Source organism: Trachemys scripta, chromosome 2 (assembly GCF_013100865.1).
Source record: "Trachemys scripta elegans isolate TJP31775 chromosome 2, CAS_Tse_1.0, whole genome shotgun sequence".
NCBI classification, from domain to species: domain Eukaryota; kingdom Metazoa; phylum Chordata; order Testudines; family Emydidae; genus Trachemys; species Trachemys scripta.
Window position 1 is genome coordinate 146292670 of NC_048299.1, and position 22901 is coordinate 146315570.

General features: G+C 42.2%; 2 protein-coding genes across 2 annotated transcripts; one reads left to right on the forward strand and one right to left on the reverse strand.

Annotated features, from left to right (window-relative positions):
* Positions 1-1796: 1796 nt before the first annotated feature.
* Positions 1797-6850, forward strand: GKN2 (gastrokine 2). The gene is made up of 6 exons (XM_034761778.1): positions 1797-1881; positions 3290-3343; positions 4102-4233; positions 4655-4765; positions 5565-5718; positions 6599-6850. The coding sequence occupies exons 1-6, from the start codon at positions 1870-1872 to the stop codon at positions 6679-6681; spliced, it is 546 nt and encodes a 181-aa protein (XP_034617669.1). The 5' UTR covers positions 1797-1869; the 3' UTR covers positions 6682-6850.
* Positions 6851-9687: 2837 nt separating this feature from the next.
* On the reverse strand, positions 9688-19783 carry LOC117871595 (gastrokine-1-like). Its single transcript, XM_034759405.1, has 6 exons — positions 19730-19783; positions 16041-16094; positions 14849-14986; positions 13183-13290; positions 10149-10287; positions 9688-9912 (listed from the first exon to the last, which is right to left on the reverse strand). The coding sequence occupies exons 1-6, from the start codon at positions 19739-19741 to the stop codon at positions 9818-9820; spliced, it is 546 nt and encodes a 181-aa protein (XP_034615296.1). The 5' UTR covers positions 19742-19783; the 3' UTR covers positions 9688-9817.
* Between the last annotated feature and the right edge of the window lie 3118 nt (positions 19784-22901).

The window sequence follows — 22901 nt, forward strand, 5'->3', positions numbered from 1 at the left end:
AATGCCCACTGAAGTTATATGAAGATTCCAGTGGAAAATAGATTAGGTCCAGTGGAACCACTGGTGTTTTTCCATTGACTTTGGTGGGCATTGGACGAGGCCCTTGTAGCATAATACAGTTCTGGGTAAAGAATAAACCTGCTGGACTTAAAATGAACTCTGTTAAAACACATATAATTAGTTGGTCAAATTTATTTCTAAAATAAATGGGAAAACTGCCTTCTTTTCTCTCTCTCTCTCATGCATCTCTGTGAAACCAGCAATGTACAAAAGTCTTGCTCTTTTCTTCCCACACAAACACACAGGGCTCCTCCCTTTGAACTTATATATTATTGGCAATGGTGGGCTTCTGTGTTTACTTAGGGAGTTGTCTGCCCTTGCTAGTGCCTGAAGGCAAAGAAAAGTTAATAATGCTATTTTCATCTGTGCTAGCTGATATGGAATCATTAAGAGAACAGAGATGGAACGTACCCATTTTTATAGAGTAAATTTTTCACAATACGACCACACTGTAAGGGAGGCAGTGAGGTCTAGCTGAAATAAAGAACAGTTGTAACTGGGATTCTATTCCACACTCTTCCAATCATCCATTTTGTAACAATTCACACATCCTCTCTTTGCTAGTTTCCCCATACATCTTTATATCAGGGAGATTAAGACTTACCCAATTTATGCATTCAAAGCATTATTAATCATAATAATAAGTCATTTTAATTACAGTAGTTTTTTAATGGGCTATTTTGGAGGCAATACACCTCTACCCCGATATAACGCTGTCCTCAGGAGCCAAAAAATCTTACCGCGTTATAAGTGAAACCGCGTTATATCAAACTTGCTTTGATCCACCGGAGTGCGCAGCTCGCCTCCCCCCCGGAGCACTGCTTTACCACGTTATATCTGAATTCGTGTTATATCGGATTGCTTTATATCGGGGTAGAGGTGTAGCTAAAAACTGTGAGGTGCAGTAGCTGACTGGTTCAGGTGTTCAACTAAAATCCTGCAGGGTGTGGGGTTTTGGCTCAATAAATCTCATGTTAAAAGGCCACGTCCAGTTTACCCAGGTGCAAAATGGGTACCTGATCTATCAGGTTAGAGCATTCAAAGATGGTCACCTGTGATGCTGGCCCCATAATGCCCTGGTGTTCTGTTAGGGTGACCAGATAGAAAGTGTGAGAAATCGGGATGAGGATGGGGGGGGGGGGTAAATAGGTGCCAATATAAGAAAAAGCCCCAAATATCAGGACTGTCCCTATAAAATCGGGACATCTGGTCACCCTATGTTCTGTTGGCTATGAAACTGATATGCATTAACTGTGTCAGCCTGATGAGACATTGGCTTGGGGGAACCTTGACTTTGACCTAGAAAGTTGATCTATTCATTGGTATTTAGCCAGTACTGGTGGCTTGCCATGATATGGATATTTCTGTCCAGGTTCACCTTTAAGCTATGTGAGTGTTTGGGGATGGAGATACAGAAAAGGAAATTTAAACAGTAGGAAAGAGCAGTAGAGTCTTTCCTTATATCCATTTCTGCTAATAAAGAAAGCTTGACAAGTTAAAATTATGTCTGTGTTTTAAAAATTAAAATAGCATTTGTATCCTCTAGAGAGTTAATTAGTAAATAATAGATATTTGCAAAGTGAGCAATTTTAATCTTTTCAGGGTGGACTAAAGTGCTTTCAACATATCAGGCCCAAAATTCAGATAAAGCAGTTTACCATGGTGTGGCATGTAGATATGGAATCACTGAAGTCACAAAGCATATTTCTGTTAAGTGCTTCCCACACCTGTAGCAAGATATAAAAGTTACAGGTCTCTGCAATTTTTTTCCATTTCATCCACAACTTCTTGTTCTTATCCGAAAGAAAAATGAACACAGTTGTGAGTATATTCGTCCTTTATTGCAGTTGTAATTATTTTTAAAAGCTACTATTTATATAAAAATGTGAATTCTTTTTGACTAGAAGCAAGAGTGTTCAGTGAAGTTAGCACTGTTTTGAGAATAATTATGTTTCATGTTTCATTTGCTGGTACAACAAGAAGGTACTGTCCTGCATTCTTTGTGCTGCAGTAATCTCCTTGAAATCAGTGGGAATCATGCATTAACAAGGGTTGCAGGATTGAGCCCGAACGTAAGCATGTTTCATTGCTAATTTTTATCATTTTTTAGAGGAATCAAGAAATATTTTTGGAAGCAATCAATGTAATTTTTGAATAGCAAGAAAAATGTAACTTCTTAAAGGGAAAAGTATTGTCTGTTGTTTTCTGAATGAAATAATTAAGAAAACTGAATTTACAAAATTTTTACACAGACAAAACTGTGAGAAATGTCTCAGACAAAGTCAGACAAGGAATGGTAAAATGCACATGAATATTACTGTCTGATAGAAAATATTTAGCAAGGTACATTTTTTAAATTTAGACTTTGGACTGGACTTTGTAATATTTTATCTAGTAAAGTAGGCCTCAACCAAATATGGGAATCTAGGAAATTCCATACTAGATCTGACCTGTGGTCATTATAGTCGTACCAGTCTCAGACAGTGACCAGCACCAGATTTTTTCAGAGGAAGGTATAAAAAACCGTGCTGTGGGCAATTAGGGAATCATCAATCCACCAGATATAAATATCCCAGATTTTGTGGGAGATCAAAATCTGGATATGCTTCTAGTTCCAATAGAAAGGGGCAGGGATTTGGGGTCTGACCATCTAAAAGTTTTTGCTTGTTTTTGTTAACGCATAATTAATATCAATGACTAACATTTTGGAGGAAGAAAGTGTTTGTTAAATTCCTTCTTCCCTTCAGCTGAGGCGTGAGAGCTGATGTACTTTGAGTCCCCACCAACAGGTCCTCCAACAAAACTAGGGAACAGTAGGTTTGGGATTCCTAATATTTCTAAGACAAAAACACAAGTATCAAAACAATCACAAAGTAGATAGATAGAATAGATACCATAATACCATAAAAAAGTAAACAAGTTCACAAGTAGAATTTTTTTTTAATTCCTTTTTGGGTTCCCTTTAAGATTAAGCAGTTTTTATAAAGTTTCACAGTGATACAAGCAAAATGAAACGCAACCAGAAGAAACTTACAATTGGAAAATGTAATTATTTTCAGATAATCCGCATGCAATGCAAAATGGATAATTTTTTCAAGCCTTGGGAATAAAATAGCTTCCCTTGATTCATTAATTCTGCAAGCTCTGAGTTTTGGCCTGAACTCTATCCATGTGTCATGGTGGTTTTTAGTGTTTCTATTGCATATGAATGCTGTTATTTCTTTTTCAGGCTACAGTAATTGCTGTGCTGGGAGTCTTCTGGACTCAAGCTTATTCATATGAAGTAAGTAGACTGCCAATGCTTTGTACTGCCTAGTATTCATTTGCAATGCATTAGGTGCCTGGAGAAATGGAGTAACCAGGAAGAAAAGCACTGAGGAAGTTAATAAAATGCTTATTGCTGAGCACAAAGGAAAAGGTAATCTTCGCCAAACCAGACAATCCTATAAATTAAGGAGCCAATCCGGCTGTCATTACTCAGGAAGAACTCCCATTGACACTTGCCTGAGGAAGGACTGTTAGATAAGGCCCCAAAGAAGAAAAAGACCTGTGAGGTCACCTCCTTCCATCCCACTAAATCAGTTCAGGATTATTCCCTACAGTATAGATATTTGCGAGCGCAACACTTCCCAGGCAAGAATAATCCACAGTCCAATAGATCTTGCCATGAAGAAATTATTGCTGCTTTATACATCCCAAATAATTGTGTTCACTTTATAAACCGTTGCTCCTGGTTATCTCCCTTCTAAAAAATGTCTCCCCTTTCTTAATATTTCACCATGTCATATATAGATAGTATCTCCCTCCTTAATCATCCCTTAGTGAAGCAAGATGCAGCAGGCCTGATTCTTACTTACAGTAAGGCCCCTTTGGTAGCGTAAAGTGATGCAAAAGGGCATTAGCCAAATAAAAATCAGACTCATTTTAGTTCTTTGACTCCATTAGCCCTGGAATCATAACAGGTAAAATACTGTCTTTTATGTTGCACTTTTCAGATGAGTGAAAAAGGCGACTATCACATATTTTGTGTTTTGTACTCAGTTCTATAGCCTCCCAGGAACAAACGATGACTACGTCCAGCAAACCGTGACTATTAGCAATGAACTTCATATTGCTGATATCCATGTCCATGCTGGGATGTGCTCCTCTGATACCATTTTTGACTACAAACATGTAAGTGAAACCAAAAATCTGTCTTGACTCAAAATCATCTCAATGTTTTTTTTTCTTTTTAAACACAGTAAACTAGCTTGATACCTCTTCTTCCTCCTCATGAATAACCCTTAAACGATGTCTATTTTAGTCATCCATCTCTTTGGTTTCTTCATATGTCTATGCAATGCAATAGAAATACAAAATGAAGAAAAGATAAATTTTGCCCTTAGAACTGTACATAGACATAAACACGGAGATATATATTCTGTTGCTAGTTACAATGGTGTGAATGCAGAGTAACTCCATTGAAGTCCATGAATTCACTCTGCATTTACACTATTGCAGCTCAGAGCAAAATTTGGCCCAGCATACAAAGAGAATTAACAACTGGGTGGCGGTAACTGTTTTCAAATTATAAACCTGCTCTTGTATATCACAGGGATATATTGCTACAAGGCTGTTTTCCCGGAGGGCCTGCTTTATCTTGAAAATGGAGAAAGGATATATCCCAGAGCTGAAAGAAATTGGACGGCTTGCTTACGAGAAACAGGTAATTCTCTGAAGTATTATGTACTATATACAAGCAAGTCACGTTAGAGAGGTGGTGTGATGGAAGTAAAGGGTACTGCCATCTGGAGTACTCTCTTTTCTTAGGAGTCTTTCTTATTAGACCTGGTGATAACAAAACAGAGACTTTGATACTACAGTGATGCAGGTTTCAGGGTGGTAGCCATGTTAGTCTGTATCAGCAAAAAGAACAAGGAGTACTTGTGCACCTTACAGACTAACAAATTTATTTGAGCATGCTTGGGGATTGCATAACTAGTTAGCATGCCAGAGTCTCTGAACATCTGGTCATCAGTTTACTTGAGCCAACCCATGAAGTTCTTATACAGGCAAAACGTTCACTGAAATCAATAGGGATTTGGCTTGAGTGGGAATTTCAGAATTCGGCCTCTTATATGACAGGTGAACAGTAACATATTCATAACAAAATTACTTCATATATTTATAATAACTGTACAGATTAGGAGGGTGAACATGGAAAACAAAGTGAAAGCTGCCAAAGTGTAAAACTATATGGCTGTTCTATATTATTATTAATCATTATTAAGTATTTTATTAATGCAGTTCATTTTTGCTATGTGTATATAATTACCGGTACTCTTCAGTGAACTTTGTGACTATTTCCTTCTTTGTAATTAGCAATCTGTTACTTCTGTAGATGACGCTTTGTATGTGGCTAGAGGAAATTTGTTAGAGGTGGGTGGGTTTTCTCACAAGGATGTTACAGAAGATTAAGGAATAAGATGTCTTGCTAACTATATTTTAATATTTTCTCCTTTAAGATGATGAACAAGATGTTTTCCCAAAAACACCTGTGGGTGCAATATGAACCCAGTGATTCTATATTTGGTGAAATCAAGGAGTGGTTTACCTTTGGTAAACCCATTGAGAAACTCTGCAAGGGTGTGCCTGTCTACAAGGTTCGCAAGGTTGAAGGTGAGTAACAAGAATGAAACCCAATTCTTTAGAAGGCGCCGAGTCTTAAAGAAGCTGTTTTTCCTAGTTCTATCTCTGGTTCTGATGTGAGCCATAGTTCCTGAGCACCTCACAATCTTTCGCATATTTCTTTGGGATCTAGGTCAGTGTTATTATCCCCCATTTTATCGATGGGTAACCAAAGCAGAGAGAGGCTAAGAATGGAATGCTCAAAAGAAGTTAGGATAACTCCTTTTGAGCATCCTACCTTAAGTGACTTGCCCAAGGTCACACAGGAAGTCTCTGGCGGAGCAGGAAATTAAACCAGGTCTCCCAAGTCCAAGGTTAATACCCTAATCACTGTACTGTCCTCCCTCTCTTGCTGAATATAAAATGACTGCTTGGGCTCATCTCTGCACTCCACAATTTAGTAACAAGATGGATTTGCTGGAGTGGCGGCCCAGGATCTGTCTTGCAAGGCAGACAAAGGTAGCACTTTCTGGAGCCCCTATTGATGTTCCTCCATTACACCCTGCTGCTGGCATAGAGGATGTGGCCATGGGAATGGGGGGAGCCAAGATTCCTTTGTTCTCTAATGATCCCCTGCCAATGGCTATAGTAGGTCTAACTTATGCCAGAGCACTGGCTTGACACATGGCTGGCCCAGGACCAGAAGCACAGAAAGGTGGCTTAAAGCTGCATTTGCATCTCCCCCATTTGAGTTGCACCATAAGAGTCTGATCCAACTCCCACACACATCATTTGGAGTCTAAAATGTGTGTTGGGCTGAACCCTAACTGACAATCAAGTCCTGTACTTGTATTTTATTTTATTTTATTTTTTTGCTTAATTTTGGAGAATTGTCACTGAAAATGTATTTGTGTCCTTGTTTCCTGTTTAGGTGCCATAAGAACTGGTGGCTGTGCTAAGGCAGGAATCCTGGGCATTTTGGACATTTCAATCTGCGGAAGGATCGATGTTTAGACATAACCCTGGCAGTGCCATTGCTTGGAATGGGCTTATTATTTTCCAGGTGCTCTCATACTTTGTAAGCCACGAGCAACGTTATTAAATTGGGATAGATCTCATTGTTCCAGATAATCAGCCTCTCCCGATCTTTCTGCAAACTATGATCTACTAATAAAAGAATGAAACATCCCAACTGCCTTGTGTTTCTTTTGCAAAACAAGCAGCACACAACTAAATGAATCCCCTCTCCTCTTATTTTTGTGCTTTTATGCTTCCCTCCAAAGCAAAATAAAGCTATCTTGGGTCCATTCATCTTTTCAGCATGCAATGTGTCATACACAATGTGAGCTCAACTTTGCAGGGTTTTTTACAGACAAAACTCCCCAGTGAAGTCAGCATCTAGATACTTCAGTGACTGACACTCCATAAATGTCATGGCTAGAGATATTGAGACAGATAGATAGATAGATGTCATCCAAACTAGCAGCCACATCTTTAATACTTCAGGACTCCTTTTAGAATGTTTTATTTAAATGTTGCTTTTAGAGATTCGTCTGAACCAAAACCCCAGACCTTAACATCATCAAACTTTGAGAAAGTTTAGATCTGGAAGTTTACAGTCAATCCCTATTTTTATTGTGAGATGAATCAGACATTGAATGTGAACACCAACCCAACCTGGGAAAAGTTTGGATGGGACCCTTTCTTTTGCAGTGCATTTCAGATTCCTCACTGACTTAGATTGCAATTTTCAAAGGGGCCTAGATCAATTGGAATTGACTACCTAATTTACTTATAGCCTTTGAAATCTCACCATAATGTATCATCATTATTATTATTAATAATAATAATTGTGTTGTAGTAGCAATTAGGGCCCTAGTCAAGGACCAGGTGCTAGGTGCTGTACAAACACAGAACGAAAAGATATGTGCCCCAAAAAGCTTACTTCCCAGATTATAAAGAATCCTTTCCTCAGCACCAATTCTAAAAGCTGTGCCTATTGCTAAGTGCACTTGACATGTTTTCCCAGAGGGCAGCTTGCAAGGGGAACTGAAGGACACAAGGTAGCATAGCATAGCTACAGCCCTGTCTCTTAGATTTCAGTGAGGGAATTAATATTTGCCGGGTTTGGGAGGAATGTATATTTTAGAGTCGGAAAATGCAGCCTACTGAGCCTTGAAGGGCTGCCAGTGAGCAGAGCATACTTAGGAGTCCGGGGAATTGGATAATTTCCTAACCTAGTTATTTTCAAATCTGGCTGCTTATCAAACCATCTGTCACTTATTAAAGGAGCATTTTATCTTCTTATGATGAACTGTTCTGTTAGACAAATTAATCTTATTCACAACAGGCTGCAGGACTTTGGTGCTCCAGAAAAATGTATCTAGACGGTTCAAGGCTGGCAATTAAATCCAGGAATATTTGTGTGTGTGTCTCCAAGAGATAGGATTTTCTATTTAATAATATTTTACAGTGAACCCAGCGCTGGTGAAAAGTGCAGGATTGACAGTCTTGGAGTGCAAGGTCCTCTATTGGTCCAGAGAAGAGGAACATCCTGAGAAAACTTCCCCATCTTCTCCTGCCAAAGTGCCTCAATATTGCTGGAAGGGTGAGAAGGTAGTTCATTCTCCACTCAGTCTTTGGGCTCTCTCTGAGGGTACCATCAAGAGGAGCTATTCAGCTGAAGGGATTTGTAATGTGGACAGCTGTACTTTAGAAACTGGCCTGGGACCAGTGTTGGGTAAGAAATGGTCTTCCCGCCCTATGACAATTTTCCAAGATTTTGAAAAAATTTCCTACCCCAAATCAGGGCAAAAAGTCAAAATCTTGAAAATTGTCATGAACTGACAAACCAAAAAAAAAAACCACAGTTCAGGTTAATTGAAACATTTTGCTTAGATAAATTCTAAATGTTTTATTTCAATTTTGGACTTTTTAAACCCTTTCTTGTCTACATTTGCTAAAATTTGTAACTGAAAAGTCATTTCAACTTGAAAAACTGAAACTTTTCATTTCAAAAGTAAAAACTTTTCATTTCAACAATTCTGAAACTTTTTTTGGCCAACAAAATTTCAGATTGGGAGATTCATCGAAACTGTCCCTGTTTCACAAACAGTTTTGTTGTTGACAGATAGGCGTTTTTTAGTAAGAAATGTTTCAGTGGAAAATTCCCGACCATCTCTAACTGGGACCTTCCACTTGTTTTACACAGGCCATGAAACAGCCTCCAAATGTTAATTTTATGTGGTTATCACCACTGACACAGGCTATCTTTGAACTGATAATGTAGATGTGAAAGTCTGCCTACATATTCCCAATTCCTTGAGCCATCCAGTCACCTAAAGACATAGAAACTGGTTGTGTCTATTAATTTAGGCTTTATTACACTGGATCTTCAATCTATAAGTGTCTGGTTATGTTGCTCAGGGGATGCTGGTTTAAAATATGTTATGGTGCTAAGACTTAAAAAGGCCTTTGGGGAATTATCCTGCACAGTCCCCTAAGAGATGTGCTGGATGCACAAAAATAAGATAGATAGACATTAGTCTAGAATTATTATTTAATAAAGTATTTTAAAATAATTAATTTGCATGTATCTGGTATATTAATCTGAATTTGACTGTATAACTGGGTTTGTATTTTTACTGCCTGTGCACTCCCTTTAAGACTCCCATGCTGTTACAACTGGAGAACCCACTACTACTGGAACGCTAGTGCTGTGAAAGTGCTTCTGGGCTGCTGCAGTTCTCTGAACAAAATGACATCAAACCTGTGTCTGTGGCTCTCCTAGGATTTAGGTCTATATCAATACACAGGTCCTCTCTCATTATACTTCATGGCCAATATTTTTGCAGCAAGGCAGAGAATGAAAAGCAGAATAAGGCAGCAGTGTGGGGCATGACGCTAGCTTGGTGTTTTAACTTCCAGCCAATATCCTTTTTATTAAACTCTGAGAGGAAAAAAAGAAAGTCAGGCACAATCCCTTTCATGAAAGCACTTTATTTAACAGTTGGAGGCCAGACTTGAAATCAAACAATGGAAAGTATGAAATGGTATATTTCTAAAAATAGAACTAAGGAGACGGATAACGTGAACAGAGAATAAAAAACCCAATGCAATGAGGCTCCTGAATGATGACCAACAGCTAAGCTTAGCAACCTGAGATGTTGCCACACAGGTAAATGCCAAACAGGCCCAGGATTCCAGCATCAGCACAGCCTTGAGACTCAAACAACAGGGCTCCTCCTTTAAGGGAAAAAGAAAAGATGAGAAATGGTTAGAATATAACGAGATACTTAAGAGATCAATTCATTATACTGCTTAGTGAGAAAGTGGCTTCCGAGAGCAGCTGAACAATGCCCTAGAAATACAAGTTTCTCTAGCCCATTATCAATCTCATCCAGTCCCCATTCAATGCAATAATCCACATTCCCCTTTTTCATGCATTATCATGTTCTAAACACTCAGGCAAAAGTGCTCACCCTGATCCTGTTGTGCGTAGTACGTAGGGACTCCTTTACAGAGATTGCCAATGGACCTTCCGAACTGGGCAACATTCCTGACGCGCGTCTTGGTGATCGAGAATCTCAAGAAAGGTGGTGGTGGCGTACCCTTGGCTGGCTATACCAGGGTAGAATGTGAAGAATACAATCAATAAGCATCCTTAAGATATGTGTGAGTGTTCATTTGTGTCACCTGGATGTCTGGCCTTGACCCAGGAAAGCATCTTTACTACGGAGGGTTGAAAATGTTCGATCAAAACTGCTTTTTGACTGAAAACTGAGTTTTGGACTCAACAAAAATGTTCATGAAAAGCATCTGCTTTCTGCCCCAAAAAATGGCATTTTGCTTAAAAACCGAACACCTGAAAACTGAAAGCTTTTGGCTGAAAGCCAAAAACATTTTACCCCAAAACCAAAAGGTTTTTGGACAAAATTTTTCAGTTTTGGTTTTTCAAAAAAAGTTGAAATTCTCCACACAAAAGAAACCAATTTTCCATCCAGCTCTAACCTTTGTGCAGGTCAGCACTTAAGGATGTCATTAATTTTAAGCACATGTTTAAGTTTCCTTGGAGTCAATTTACCAATACTTTGGTGACTTCTGAATGAAATTTTGCATGATTTTGCTCACAACTGTTCTCATTTTTGTTCTGTGGGCGACTGAGTAAGTGAAGATTTGTCTGTATCAAAACAATTTTTTCCACAGGGTGACTGACTCCTTTAAGGGGAAGTAGAGACAGCCTCATCTGTACCGTAATTAACTGCCTCCCAGCCTGAGTGGGCAGGACTAATGGGGTCAGGTGTTCATATGGCCAACACCTGGACCTCATAATAAAAAGGCTTAAGGGAACCAAGTCAGGAGCTGGGTGTGGAGGAAAGCAGCCACGGTGGGATGTAGCTGGAGAGCTGAGCCGCAGGAGTGGCACTAACTCCTGGAACAAGGAACCCCACTCCAGGGTGCCAGTCCTGGGGGTGATGCTCCACATCAGGAACAGGGAGCTGGAAAGGAGCCCAAGAGAGATAAGAGGCCCAGGCCTGGAGAGGGGCAGAAGAAGCTTTGGTCGTGTTTAATTTTGCTTGTAGTTTTGAGTTCTACAGAGAGGCCCAGGGAGAAGCCCTGGGACCTGGTATTCTGCGAACAAAGAGAGTGATTCTGTTAAGTCCTGTTTGATTTGGAAGGACTTCACTGGTGGCCCAGTGAAGAGCTGGGCAAAGGGGTTTTGAAGAGGCCAGCTGAGCAAAGCTAGTGTGGGGGCCTGACCAACTACAGCTGGGCTTCTGTTACCTCAAAAGGGGACTGAACTTTAAGTGTGACCTGCCCAGAGGGCTGAGTCACCCAGAAGAAGACTGCAGAACCAGATTAGCTGATAAAGGGTACGCAAGAGTGGAAAGATTCCCTGCAATGCCACATCCTGACCTGAGGGGGCGCTCTAGTGATGAGAAGTATCAGAGGGGTATCCGTGTTAGTCTGAATCTGTAAAAAGCAACAGAGGGTCCTGTGGCACCTTTGAGACTAACAGAAGTACTGGGAGCATAAGCTTTCGTGGGTCAGAACCTCACTTCTTCAGATGCAAGGCTTGCATCTGAAGAAGTGAGGTTCTGACCCACGAAAGCTTATGCTCCCAGTACTTCTGTTAGTCTCAAAGGTGCCACAGGACCCTCTGTTGCTTTTTACAGATTCAGACTAACACGGATACCCCTCTGATACTTCTCATCACTAGAGCGNCTTGCATCTGAAGAAGTGAGGTTCTGACCCACGAAAGCTTATGCTCCCAGTACTTCTGTTAGTCTCAAAGGTGCCACAGGACCCTCTGTTGCTTTCTAGTGATGAGAGTGCCCCATGACACACAAAGACCTTGAAACAAAATATATTTGGTGAGGAAACATTGATTTTGGGTCCCAGCAGAAGTAAATTCTTAAGAGATCCATACCTGGTGTAAATTAGCATAGCTCTCTTAAAGTCGGTGAAGCTGTGCTGATATTCACTAGCAGAGCAGCTGGTCTTAGGTCAGCCAATTAGGGAATAGTACCAAAACCATGTGACTGTAGCCAGTCATACAGCTGGTTTATCGAATACTTAAAGGGATATTCTCAGTGGGTAGTTGTGTAACAACCAATAGGCTGCAAATTTGTTCATGCAGGGTGAAATTTACCCTTGTGTAGAGAGACAACACAAGGCTTAGACGCCATTTATGACCCATATAACTCAAACAGAATCCAAGTGGTGTTTAGGCCTCAGACTGGTCCTATGCATAGGAGTGAATTTCACCAAGGCATTCATCAAATAATTTTTGAATAGTGAATAAATTCATGAAAATTGCAGTGCATTTGTGGATATTTCATGAATAAGGGGAGAAAGGTCCCATTCACCAAATAAACTGCTTATTGTAAGTTGTTGGCCCAGCTGAGAATCTGGCCCATGAAAAAGAAATAGATTGAAAATATATTAAGATGAATACATGCCCAGGTTAACAGCATTCTATTCTGTCTGAGATAAGAATGTGCTATGTATTTGAAGAACAGCCTAACATGGTGTACATAGCAGTATTTGAATAACATTTCAGAACTTACGCAAACAGCTAATGATACAAAACTAAACTGAAGAGGACAATGCAACTTCTTCATATTGTTGTATTAATACAATGGGTGTGAACCTATGGGTTCTGATCTCAATTGTGTCTGTTTTGTACTGATGTAACTCCACTTTGGCGTAACGCTGCTTTTCACAAATGTAAGTGAGAGAAGACTCAGGCCCAATATATGGAATACAATATGTCATAGACCCAGATCGCCATGCTTTTCTGACCTATTGAGCATTTTAGAGAGTGTGGACGTGATTCTCCACTCTTTTATACCACTTTTAAACTGATGCGACTGCACTGAATTTAAGAGCTGTGGACTCTTCCACTGATCCCAGTGGCAAAACTCCCATTGACTTCAGTAGGAGCTGGATTGTGCTCTGTTTCTAAAAGGGTTTGTTTTGACTAACATTTCCTCATATGTATTGACCTCTCACCTTCTGGTCCTTGAACTTGCTGAGTTTCTCCAGACTTGGGAATGCATCTTTATTCATCTTTGCAACAATGCAAGCCCTCTTGTTGAACAGCCTGGTGGCAAAAAGTTCCTTTAAAACAAAGAAGAAACTGCTGACATGTATATTACATAACATCGATGTGAATGATTACTTATCTGATTCTGTGTAGCACCTTTTAACTAAAACATTGCTCCAGTGATGAAAGTGCTGTATCTTTTTTGCCTTAATCTCATCTATCGTACTCTGTGCTCCTTTATGCCTATGTATGAACCAAATTCCCTGGAGCCAAAAGATTCCAAAGTTCTTTCCAAATTGATATGCCAACTATATAGATATTATTTCACCTGACATTAAAATGTAGCCATCACTGGAATAAAATAAAACAGGTCTTTTACTGCTAATAGCAACACTACAATAGCAGTTTAGGACAAGAAACAAATAAGAATACTACATCTAACCGAATTAAGAAAAAGGGAATTCTCCCACTTGGAATTTTAATATAAAAAAACAAATGCCATGGGATCTTTAATAACTCCAAGTGGTCAGAACCTCAGTTTTATAGCTGATCTGAAAGTTGCATGGAATTCATTGTGATGGAATATATTTTTGCAGATTTTTTATTTATTGATAATGACTTGTCTACTTTAGAAGGTTGTACCAGTACAGTTAACGTGATAAAATCCTTGTGTGGACATAGTTATATTGATATAAAGTTAGTTAGTCTCAAAGGTGCCACAGGACCCTCTGTTGCTTTTTATTGATATAAAGGTGCTTTATACCAACACAGTGTTTGTGTACAGGAAGAGGAATGAGCTATCCCAGGATATGTCACCTTTATACAGGTCTTGCTGTTCCCACACAGGGGTGGCAGTGATATAACTATTTTGTTTGAAAAAAATTACAGAATATAGTTATACTGGTACAAAAAGTCCAACCGACATGACTTGCATTTGTGCACCGTGCTGTCAGCCACAGACTGAAAACAATTTTGGATTAGACTGTGCAATTTACACAAAGTCTGTACATGTCCATGCAAGGGCTGATCAACCTCTGGCCCAGAGGATATAAAGTGCAGATGTGTAAAATACAGGGTGGAACGCTGAGTCAGGGCAAGCTGCATCCTTACATTTCAGGAGTCTGATCCAGAGCCCACTGATGTCCATGAGAATGTTTACATCGACTTCAGTGGACTTTGGGTGACAAGAGCAATAACTGATTAATAGCTGGAGTCAGGAATACATTTCTCCTTGGCATGTAGTAATTGACAAGTGGCTCCGATAGGTGGAGGAGGAGTAGGGGGTAAACCTTTCTCCATTCCAATATGTCAACTGTGGTATATCCAGAGCAGCACGATACAGTGGATATGACATGCACCGGGAGTTAGGAATCTGGGGTCCCACTGAAGTAGATGGGGATTTTGCCAAACGCTTCAATGGAGCCAGGATTTCACCCCTGAGTTCCATCCCAGATCTGCCACTGATTATGCTTTGTGACCTTGAGCAAGTCACTTCCCGGCTCTCTGCCTCAGTTTCCCCATCAGTAAAACAGGGATAATGACATTTCCCTTCCATTTGCAGATCACTTTGGATGACAAGTGATGTAAGCACTCCAGTCATTATGAACACCCATGTTCTTACTGTATCCTGACCTTGCTGTAATCCCAGACTGCAGCCCAACCCTTCCAACCATTGTAGCTGTTGATATTGGCAATGTGGTCTTGGTTGTTGATGTTCACGTTCTGGTGGCTGTTTCCACCATCGTTTCCTTGGTTGTTTTCACTGACGGACTAAATGAAACAGAACGGCATGAATAAGAATGATACAGTTTCACTGTAGTCTCACCCAGGGCAAAACCCACCAGATTTCAATGGGAATTTGGCCTGGGTAAGGACTTTGGAACCTCATTAATAGAGTAAATATTGGGTCAAATGCTCCTGTGTCACAAGTTGAAATGAATGGGCCTTGCCAGTGTAACTGGGTGAAGAATTTGGCCAGCTGTGCATAAGATTCTTTGCTCAACCTGTAGGTATCACCCATTAATATGAATGGGAATTATATTCATTCACGAAGGGTCAAATCTTCAGCCATGCCTGAACTGCTGGACAGAGGCGTGGGAAAGAAGCCTCTTCCCAAGCCACGAAGTAGCTATGAGACCCAATGTATCAACCAGTTTCCCCATGCTCCACCATGCAGGAACAATCACTATAAAATCCTCAGTCTTTGTGCCTTCCCTCTGCTCCATCCCCTGCATTCTGCTGGGCAGGGGGTCCCTGCGGAGGAGGCAGAGGCTGTTCCAGGCTGGTGCCTGGTGCCTGCCTCATCTCTTTGGTGCGACAGAAGCATCATGATGATGCTGTCAAGGGGCCTTTCATTGCCCTGGAAAAGAGATCAATATTTACCTCCCCCTGCCAAATCATAGGTCAGTATGCGCCTCAGACACGTCATATTGTAATTTTAGGGGGACGAAAGCCAGACCATAATTGAATACAAAGTACTTCACATAACAGCGGGAAACCTGCAGAGTCTCTAGGGAGCTGCCTATCAATTTGAATACTGCAGTGCTGATTAAATCCCGTTGTACAAACTGAGTACTTTAAGCCAGATTCTAATCTCATTTATACCAGTGTGAATCCAAAGTGACTCCGCTCCAATGTGTTTACCCCAGACTTACACCAGCATAACTGTGATCAAAATTTGTCTATTTTACTCTCTGTTGTGTCTTATCTAGATCAGAAGTATATTGTGGACTTTGCCCATTTCATGTTTTTTATTGTTTAAATATTGATTTTACTACTTGTTTCGATAAGCCATGCACACAGAAAAGTACTTGCATCCACTTACATCGTCCGCCAGGGCCTGAGTCAGGCAGAGTCCCAGGAGAGCACCAATGATTATCTGAAACAGAGACAAGTCATGCAAAGTAAAGCCATGGAATTTCTGCACATTATGCAGCATCTCATAGACCATCACAAAGCAAGGAGTTCTTTCAAAATGACTCTAAGCTTGCTCTAATATTGGAAGTGTTCAAGAGTAATATACATTCACATGGCTAAATAACCAACTTTTAGAAATAATTAAGGGTGAAATTTGTCCCTGTGCAGAGGGACAGCAAAAGGCCTATGTATTGCTGATATCTTATTTATGCATTATTGTGAGGGCTTAAGTGGTGCATGGAGCTTGTGATGAGTCTATGTCACCAGAAAGGCTATATTTTCAGAAGTAGTCTCTAATTTGGTTGCTTCCCTTTTTTAACATCTGGTCCGACGTTCAAATTGGACATTCAAAAATTTATTTATTATTTGTATTACAGTAGCGCATTAGAACCTCAATGTGCTAAATGCTGTACAGACTTATAGTGAGAGACAGTCCCTGTCCCAAAGAGGTTTAAGTCTTAGTAAGGGAGGCATGAAAAATTAGACACCCGTTTTGAAACACTGAACCTTAGCAATTCTATATTCATAAGGCCAGGTCCTCAGCTAGTGTATATCTGCAAAATTATACTGAATCCAAAGCATGAGATTCTGGCCCTGCTGAAGTCAGTGCGAATTTTGCATCGATGTCAGTGGGGCTAGGATTTCACCTAAAGACTGGCTGTGCAAACTGATCAGAAGTCAAGCAGACCCAGCTGTCTGGGAATTCCCCTTGCATAAGGGGAATCCATGGGTGGTGTACAGCTGTGGTATTCTGTGCACCCCTGTGTATTCCCTGGCATAGGGATGATGGTGAGGAAGAGTGATGTGGCCAGAACTCCCTCCACTTTAGAGTTCTCTAGGTGTCACAATGGTCCATTAAAGCCATAGACAACTAGTATACATTAGGGCAGCCTTGCGGCTGCTCTAAACTGAAGTGAGGAGTTGGGGACTAAACTGGCCCTAGCCAGAACTGCAAGCTGCAAAGGTATCATAAAGCAACTTTTACTTCCCACCTCTCACTCTGAAATGATCAGAGGATCAGGCCCTATTTCCAAGTTTTTCTCTTTTCTGTTCCTCTTTCTTTTTAACATAGACTCAAATATAAACATAATAATTATAATAGAATTCACAATTATTGCAACCCAAGCATAAAACGTATATTTTACGTGCTGTATATGTATATATGCATGTTCAAAACAATATAACATAAAGCAGAAGTATAATGTTAAAATATTCATAACATTGAAATAGTGTTGCAATACAGAATATACTATATTTGAATAACTGATACATTCACTTCATTCTCAGTGTATATCCCATTAGTGTTTTTTAATTATTACAGTGTGGTTATTCAATGCGGGCATGCAGGGAAGCATAAGGGACAAATCTACCTATCACTGAAACAGAGGGAAAAACACCTGTTGACTCTTGTAGAACCAGGGCGTGGCCCAAGCAGTATAAATTCATAACAGCATCCATGTCCATCTAAAAGCTGACTCTGACTCTGACACTGGTTCCACTGCCTTCAGTACAATTACTCCAGACTCTAAATTCTTGTTGAGGAATTGTTTTGGGAAAGGAAGTTTTATGGCCTGTGTTATGCAGGAGCTCAGACTAGATCAGGGGTCTCAAACATGTGGATCCTGGGCCGCATGAGGCCCACAGGGCTATTTCCTGCAGCCTGCCAAGCGGCCCACGCTCCCCCCAAAGCGGTCCGCGCTCCCCCCCCGGCCTACCTTCAAGCCAGGGGTGGGCAAACTACACCCGCGAGATTGCCCCCCTCGAGCCCCGCGCCGCTCACTGAAGCAGCTAGCATCACGTCCCTGCGGCTGGGGGGTGGGGAGGGAGCAGAGGGCTCCGTGTGTTGCCCTGGTTTCCAGGCACCCCCCTTCCCCGCAGCCCCCATTGGCTGGGAACGGGGAATTGCGGCCAATGGGAGCTTTGGGGGAGGTACCTGGAGGAGCAGCAAGCAGCGCGCAGAGCCCTGCGTTCCCCCTCCCCCAGGGACCGCAGGGACATGGTTCCAGCTGTTTCCCAGAGCGGAGCAGTGCGGCGCCGGGGCAGGCAGGGAAGCAGGCAGCCTGCCCTGGCTCTGGTGTGCACCACTACCACCCCGGAGCCGCTTTACGTAAGCAGCTCCAGGCCAGAGCCTGAAGCCCTCCTTCACCCTGCCCTCCAACTCCCTGCCCTGAGCCCCCGCCTGCACCCCAATCCCCTGCCCTGAGTCCTCTGCCGCATCCCACATCCCTCCTGCACCCCAACTCCCTGCCCAGAGCCCCCGCTGCACCCCACACTCCAACCCCCTGCCCTGAGCCCCCTGTTGCACTCCACACCGCTGCTGCACCCCAACCCCCTGCCCTGAGCCCCCTGCTGCATCCCACACCCCTTCTGTACCCCAACTCCCTGCCCTGAGCCTCCTGCTGCACCCCGACCCCCTGCCATACTCCTCACCCCTCCTGCACCCCACACCGCAACTCCCTGCCCTGAGCTCCCTGCAACACCCTGCACCTCAACTCACTGCCCTGAGCCCCCGCCACACCCCTCCTGCCCCCTCTGGGGGCAGGGAGGGGGCAGAGTTGGGGTGGGGACTTCGGGGAAGGGGTTGGAATGGGGGCAGAGAAGGGTGGAAAGAGGTGGGGCAGGGGCGGGGCCTCATGGAAGGGGTGGAGTGGGGGCAGGGCTGGGAGCAGCGAGGGGCGGGGGTGTCAGTGATGTGGCCCTCAGGCCAATGAACTAGTCCTCATGTGGCCCTCCTGGTCATTTGAGTTTGAGACCCCTGGACTAGATGATCACCATGGTCCCTTCTGACTTCGGAATCTATGATCAATGCAGCCATCAGGACATCAGTGACAAGCTGTGTGTAAAGGAGATCAGTCAGGCACACTGATTTTTAGGGGATGAGGGTTGGATGGCTCAGGTGATTGTTAATGGAACACAGAACCCTCCACTTTAAAGGGTCTGATCCTTCGCAGCTTCACTCAGGTCAGTAATGATCACTCATGAGAATAATCGCATTGACTTCATGAATGAGAATTAATCATGACATTAAATCTTGCAGGACCTGCCATTACCAGTTCAAATCCAGTCTTGCTTCGGGGTTCTATGTGAAATCAGCTGACAGTCCAGTTCCTAGAGGATAGGCATCTATATTGCATAAATAATCACCACAGCTGCTACCGCAGGAACCTTTGTTGGAAGTGTCAACATAGCACCTAAGTATTGAGTGCTCCAGGGGGCTGAGCGATTTGTCTCTGATGGCTCCAGAGACACTAACTATCCATCTCAGATGATCATTCCCAGTTATATTTGAGGCCCATTGGGAGGACAATGGAGGGGAAGCTTGCATTGCTTCTGCACCTGCTCTAGAGATAACCAGATGACTTCAATCTCCGCTAGCGCTCTCAGGGTTGCACCTTTTAAATGTACTGCAAATAGACTTTAATACAACAGACTTGCAAATCCCTCTGTCTGATTTGAGCTACATGCCCAGCATTGTAATGCCATAAAAAAGCAGAGCAATTCCTTTACAGTAATAATTTAATAGCCATCATACTGAAGGTAGAATGCACCCGTGAGTAACCTAATACCCATCACACTAAAGGTAGAAAATATACTTACTAGGTTCTTCATTTTGTCCTCAGGGTGATACTCAAAGAAACAGCTAGAAAATGCCTCAAGTTCACTGCATATACAACTATATATATACTTCTCTTATCAGCAGCTAGGAGGTGCATGGAGATAGGAAATCTTCAGCACCCTAGAGTGATTAAAGTTCTTTCTCTATCTCAGTGAGCATTCCCGATCAATCTAATCTTTTGTCTTACATGGACTAATTAACGACCAGTTTTAAAGTCAGCCTCCTCCATCTCTAGCTCAAAAAAAAAAAAAGATTCAGCTTAATGTATTGAGTATTATTTGCCCACGGTGCAGTGCTCTGAGATAGCTACCTAGGGTCTGTTTAAAACAGAAAAAAGGCTGGGAATGTGACGGTGCCAAAACTACTCTCATTTTGGCTGAAAGTCACATACTTGCAGGGAGCTCACAGTCATTAGGTCTTATGGAGTCTTGCCCTTTGCAGCACCCTTGATTTCCCACGGGGCCAAATCTTGAAGTCTCTTACATAGGCAAATTTCTGATAGAAATTAGTGGCCTGAGTAAGGATGAGGCCTACTGACTCCAAAGGGAGCAGAGGGTATGTAGCACCTTGCAGGAGTCAGTCAGTACTTTGCAAGTTCAGGACTATGTAGCGCTTTTCATCTTCAAAATGCTTCCCAAATGGTGTGGATGATGATCATAATTTATTACGGCAGTGCCTAAGGACCAATCCAGGCCCATTGTACACCTGGTCCCTGCCCCAAAGAGCTTATAATCTAAACAGACAAACATGGCCACAGTGTGGGGCAAAGGGATATAACACACAAGCAGAGTGAACAGTGCGATGGCAGCAAATCTCGTTAGTTCTATGTTTTGGGGAGAGTGGGTTTACTTAGGAAGGGATAGGCTTTAACTTTGTCCTCACAGCACCCATGGAATTCATATAAGTGAAGACATTTATCCCCATCTGCGCGATGGGGAAACTGAGGCAGAGAGATTAAGTGATTTCATCAAGTCTTCAGAGGAAGTCGGTGTCAGAGGTGGGATTAAAACTCAGGAGTTCCTAGTTCTATTTTCACCATGACTCTCTCTCTCTGGCTTAAATTGCTCCATCTAATCATACTAAAAAGAAAAGGGACACATTTTCATGGTGGGAGGGATACAGAGCTACAGCCTCCACCTTTTTAGAAGTGCCCCTCACAGAATCATGAATGGGAGAGGTAGATGAATAGCTTCCAATTATAAGTAAACCAATGCAGTGCCATGCAAGGAAATGCAGGCAGTGCAATGCAGCATTGTTCATATATACTGTGTCCTGAGATGCTTTGCTGGATGGATCCGCGCTAAGCTGCGGGCTGAACTTTTTTGTTCGCACAGAGGGAGGCAAGATTTTTGTAGTGCTCAGAAAGAATGTCTAGAGTGTGCGTGGTGCTGAAAGCCCTGAGAGCAATGGGCCGACCTGGGGAATGTCAGGGTGGAAATGGAATGATTGGAAGAGTGTTTCCCTTCAGCATATCTCCGCTGGATCAGAAGAAAAGTGAAGGAACGAGGTGGGGAGATTGTTAACAAGCACTATCGCCTCTTTCTGGAGCATTGTAGTGAGAGAAGCGCCTGACCTCTGCTCCCCAGCTATCTCGCTTGTGTCAATTCCCCTGCCCCCTAAGCGTGGCTTTGTTCATTACTCTTTAGATTATTTTTTCTGAGCTTTAAAATTACAGCAAGCAGTATCAATGACATTGCTTTTAAAGGGGCAAGGCCAAATTCACCGTCCGCCTCGGTGCAAGCAGCATGATTGAAGTAAGTGGGGCACGGATCACTGCTGCCTAGGTGGGGAGTCAAATGTAGTGTTTGAGGTCAGGATCCGAAGCAGTATTTATGCTCCTAAATTGCCTGTAGATCTTGATCAGTGGAAGTTGTTCCTTCTGACACCTGGGCTGAATTTGGTTCAATTGAGCTCTGCCTGGTTATCCCACGGGTGAATTTGACTCACCACAGCTGTTAATTACTGGTCAGACACTAGACTGGGCTCTGTCTACCTGTGTTTTAATAGTGCGCTCATCTCTGTCCCATCTGAATGCCTAGCCGGGTCTTTCACAGAGTACTCAGAATTGCTGCACAGTCTGCATATTGTCACAGCCAAGACTTGACCAGGCTGCCTCTAGGTGTCATCTCTTCCTGCAGATCCCTGGTGCAGGATCAGGGTTCAAGACACTAAGAGCTTGGCTAATCTCACGGCAACTGACCCTGCTCTTTGCCTATTGTCCTGAGGGAGACAATGCAAGTGATAGTGGGATTATGAGAGACACAGCAAGAAATTGAAATAGTGCAAACCTGTTGTTACAATTTTAACATGAAATGTTATTGCTTTTGTTTAAAAAAATGGATTTACAGCACAGCTTATAATGTGTGCACAATCACACTGCACATCTGAATACCTGACCTAAACACCATACGTTGCAATTCACAAGTGCTCACCAGATAGCAGATACATATTCCCAAAGGGCTTGGTCCTGCTTTCCTTTCTCCTGTTATTGGGAGATTTGCCTGAATAAGGAGTTTAGGAGTAGGGCCTAAATCAGCCCATAGATATTGCTATATCGGGCAATAGAGGAGCAGGCCTTCTGTTATAGCCAAGGAACAGACAGAGTTAGTCAGAGTACACATGCAAAGACGGCATCAAATTTACCTCCCCTGATCCTGGGGACTAAACTAAATAGAAGGAAGCATTATCATCCCATTTTTATAGAGGGGGAACAGTGGCACAGAGTCTCAAAGGTAGTTAGTTCCATTGAAACCAAGATCCTTTGAGGATCTAGGCCACTGAGATTGATGGTGAGTCTGTGACAGAGCCATGAACTGAATCTAGATCTGCTGAGCCCTCATCTAGTGCCTTAACAAGACATTCTTTCCTTTCTGCATTAAATGTACTTTTCTTCATAAAAATGGCAAACTCAAAAGTAGAGGGGTTTGTCCTCTGAGAAAGCAATACTCCCAGATTAAATATTAACAAGCTTTTAGTGTACATTGTCTATTAGTTTTGAAGGCTGTGCTGTATATTCTGTAGATTTGTGTCATGCCAATGGTGAAACAAAGAGCTTCAGTGAAAAGCTCCTAGATACATTATCATACTACCGTTTGGTTTGGCTTGAGAGAGGGGGGATAAAGTGTTCTGCGTTCTGCCCCTTTTGTACTCAAA

Coding starts and splice junctions, on each gene's coding strand:
- GKN2 (XM_034761778.1), top strand. Junction 4,766..5,564: donor GGCTTGCTTACGAGAAACAG/GTAATTCTCTGA, acceptor TTCTCCTTTAAG/ATGATGAACAAGATGTTTTC. Junction 5,719..6,598: donor CAAGGTTCGCAAGGTTGAAG/GTGAGTAACAAG, acceptor TTTCCTGTTTAG/GTGCCATAAGAACTGGTGGC.
- LOC117871595 (XM_034759405.1), bottom strand. Junction 10,288..13,182: donor GCAAGTTCAAGGACCAGAAG/GTGAGAGGTCAA, acceptor ACCCTGGTATAG/CCAGCCAAGGGTACGCCACC. Junction 9,913..10,148: donor CTACGCACAACAGGATCAGG/GTGAGCACTTTT, acceptor TTTCCCTTAAAG/GAGGAGCCCTGTTGTTTGAG.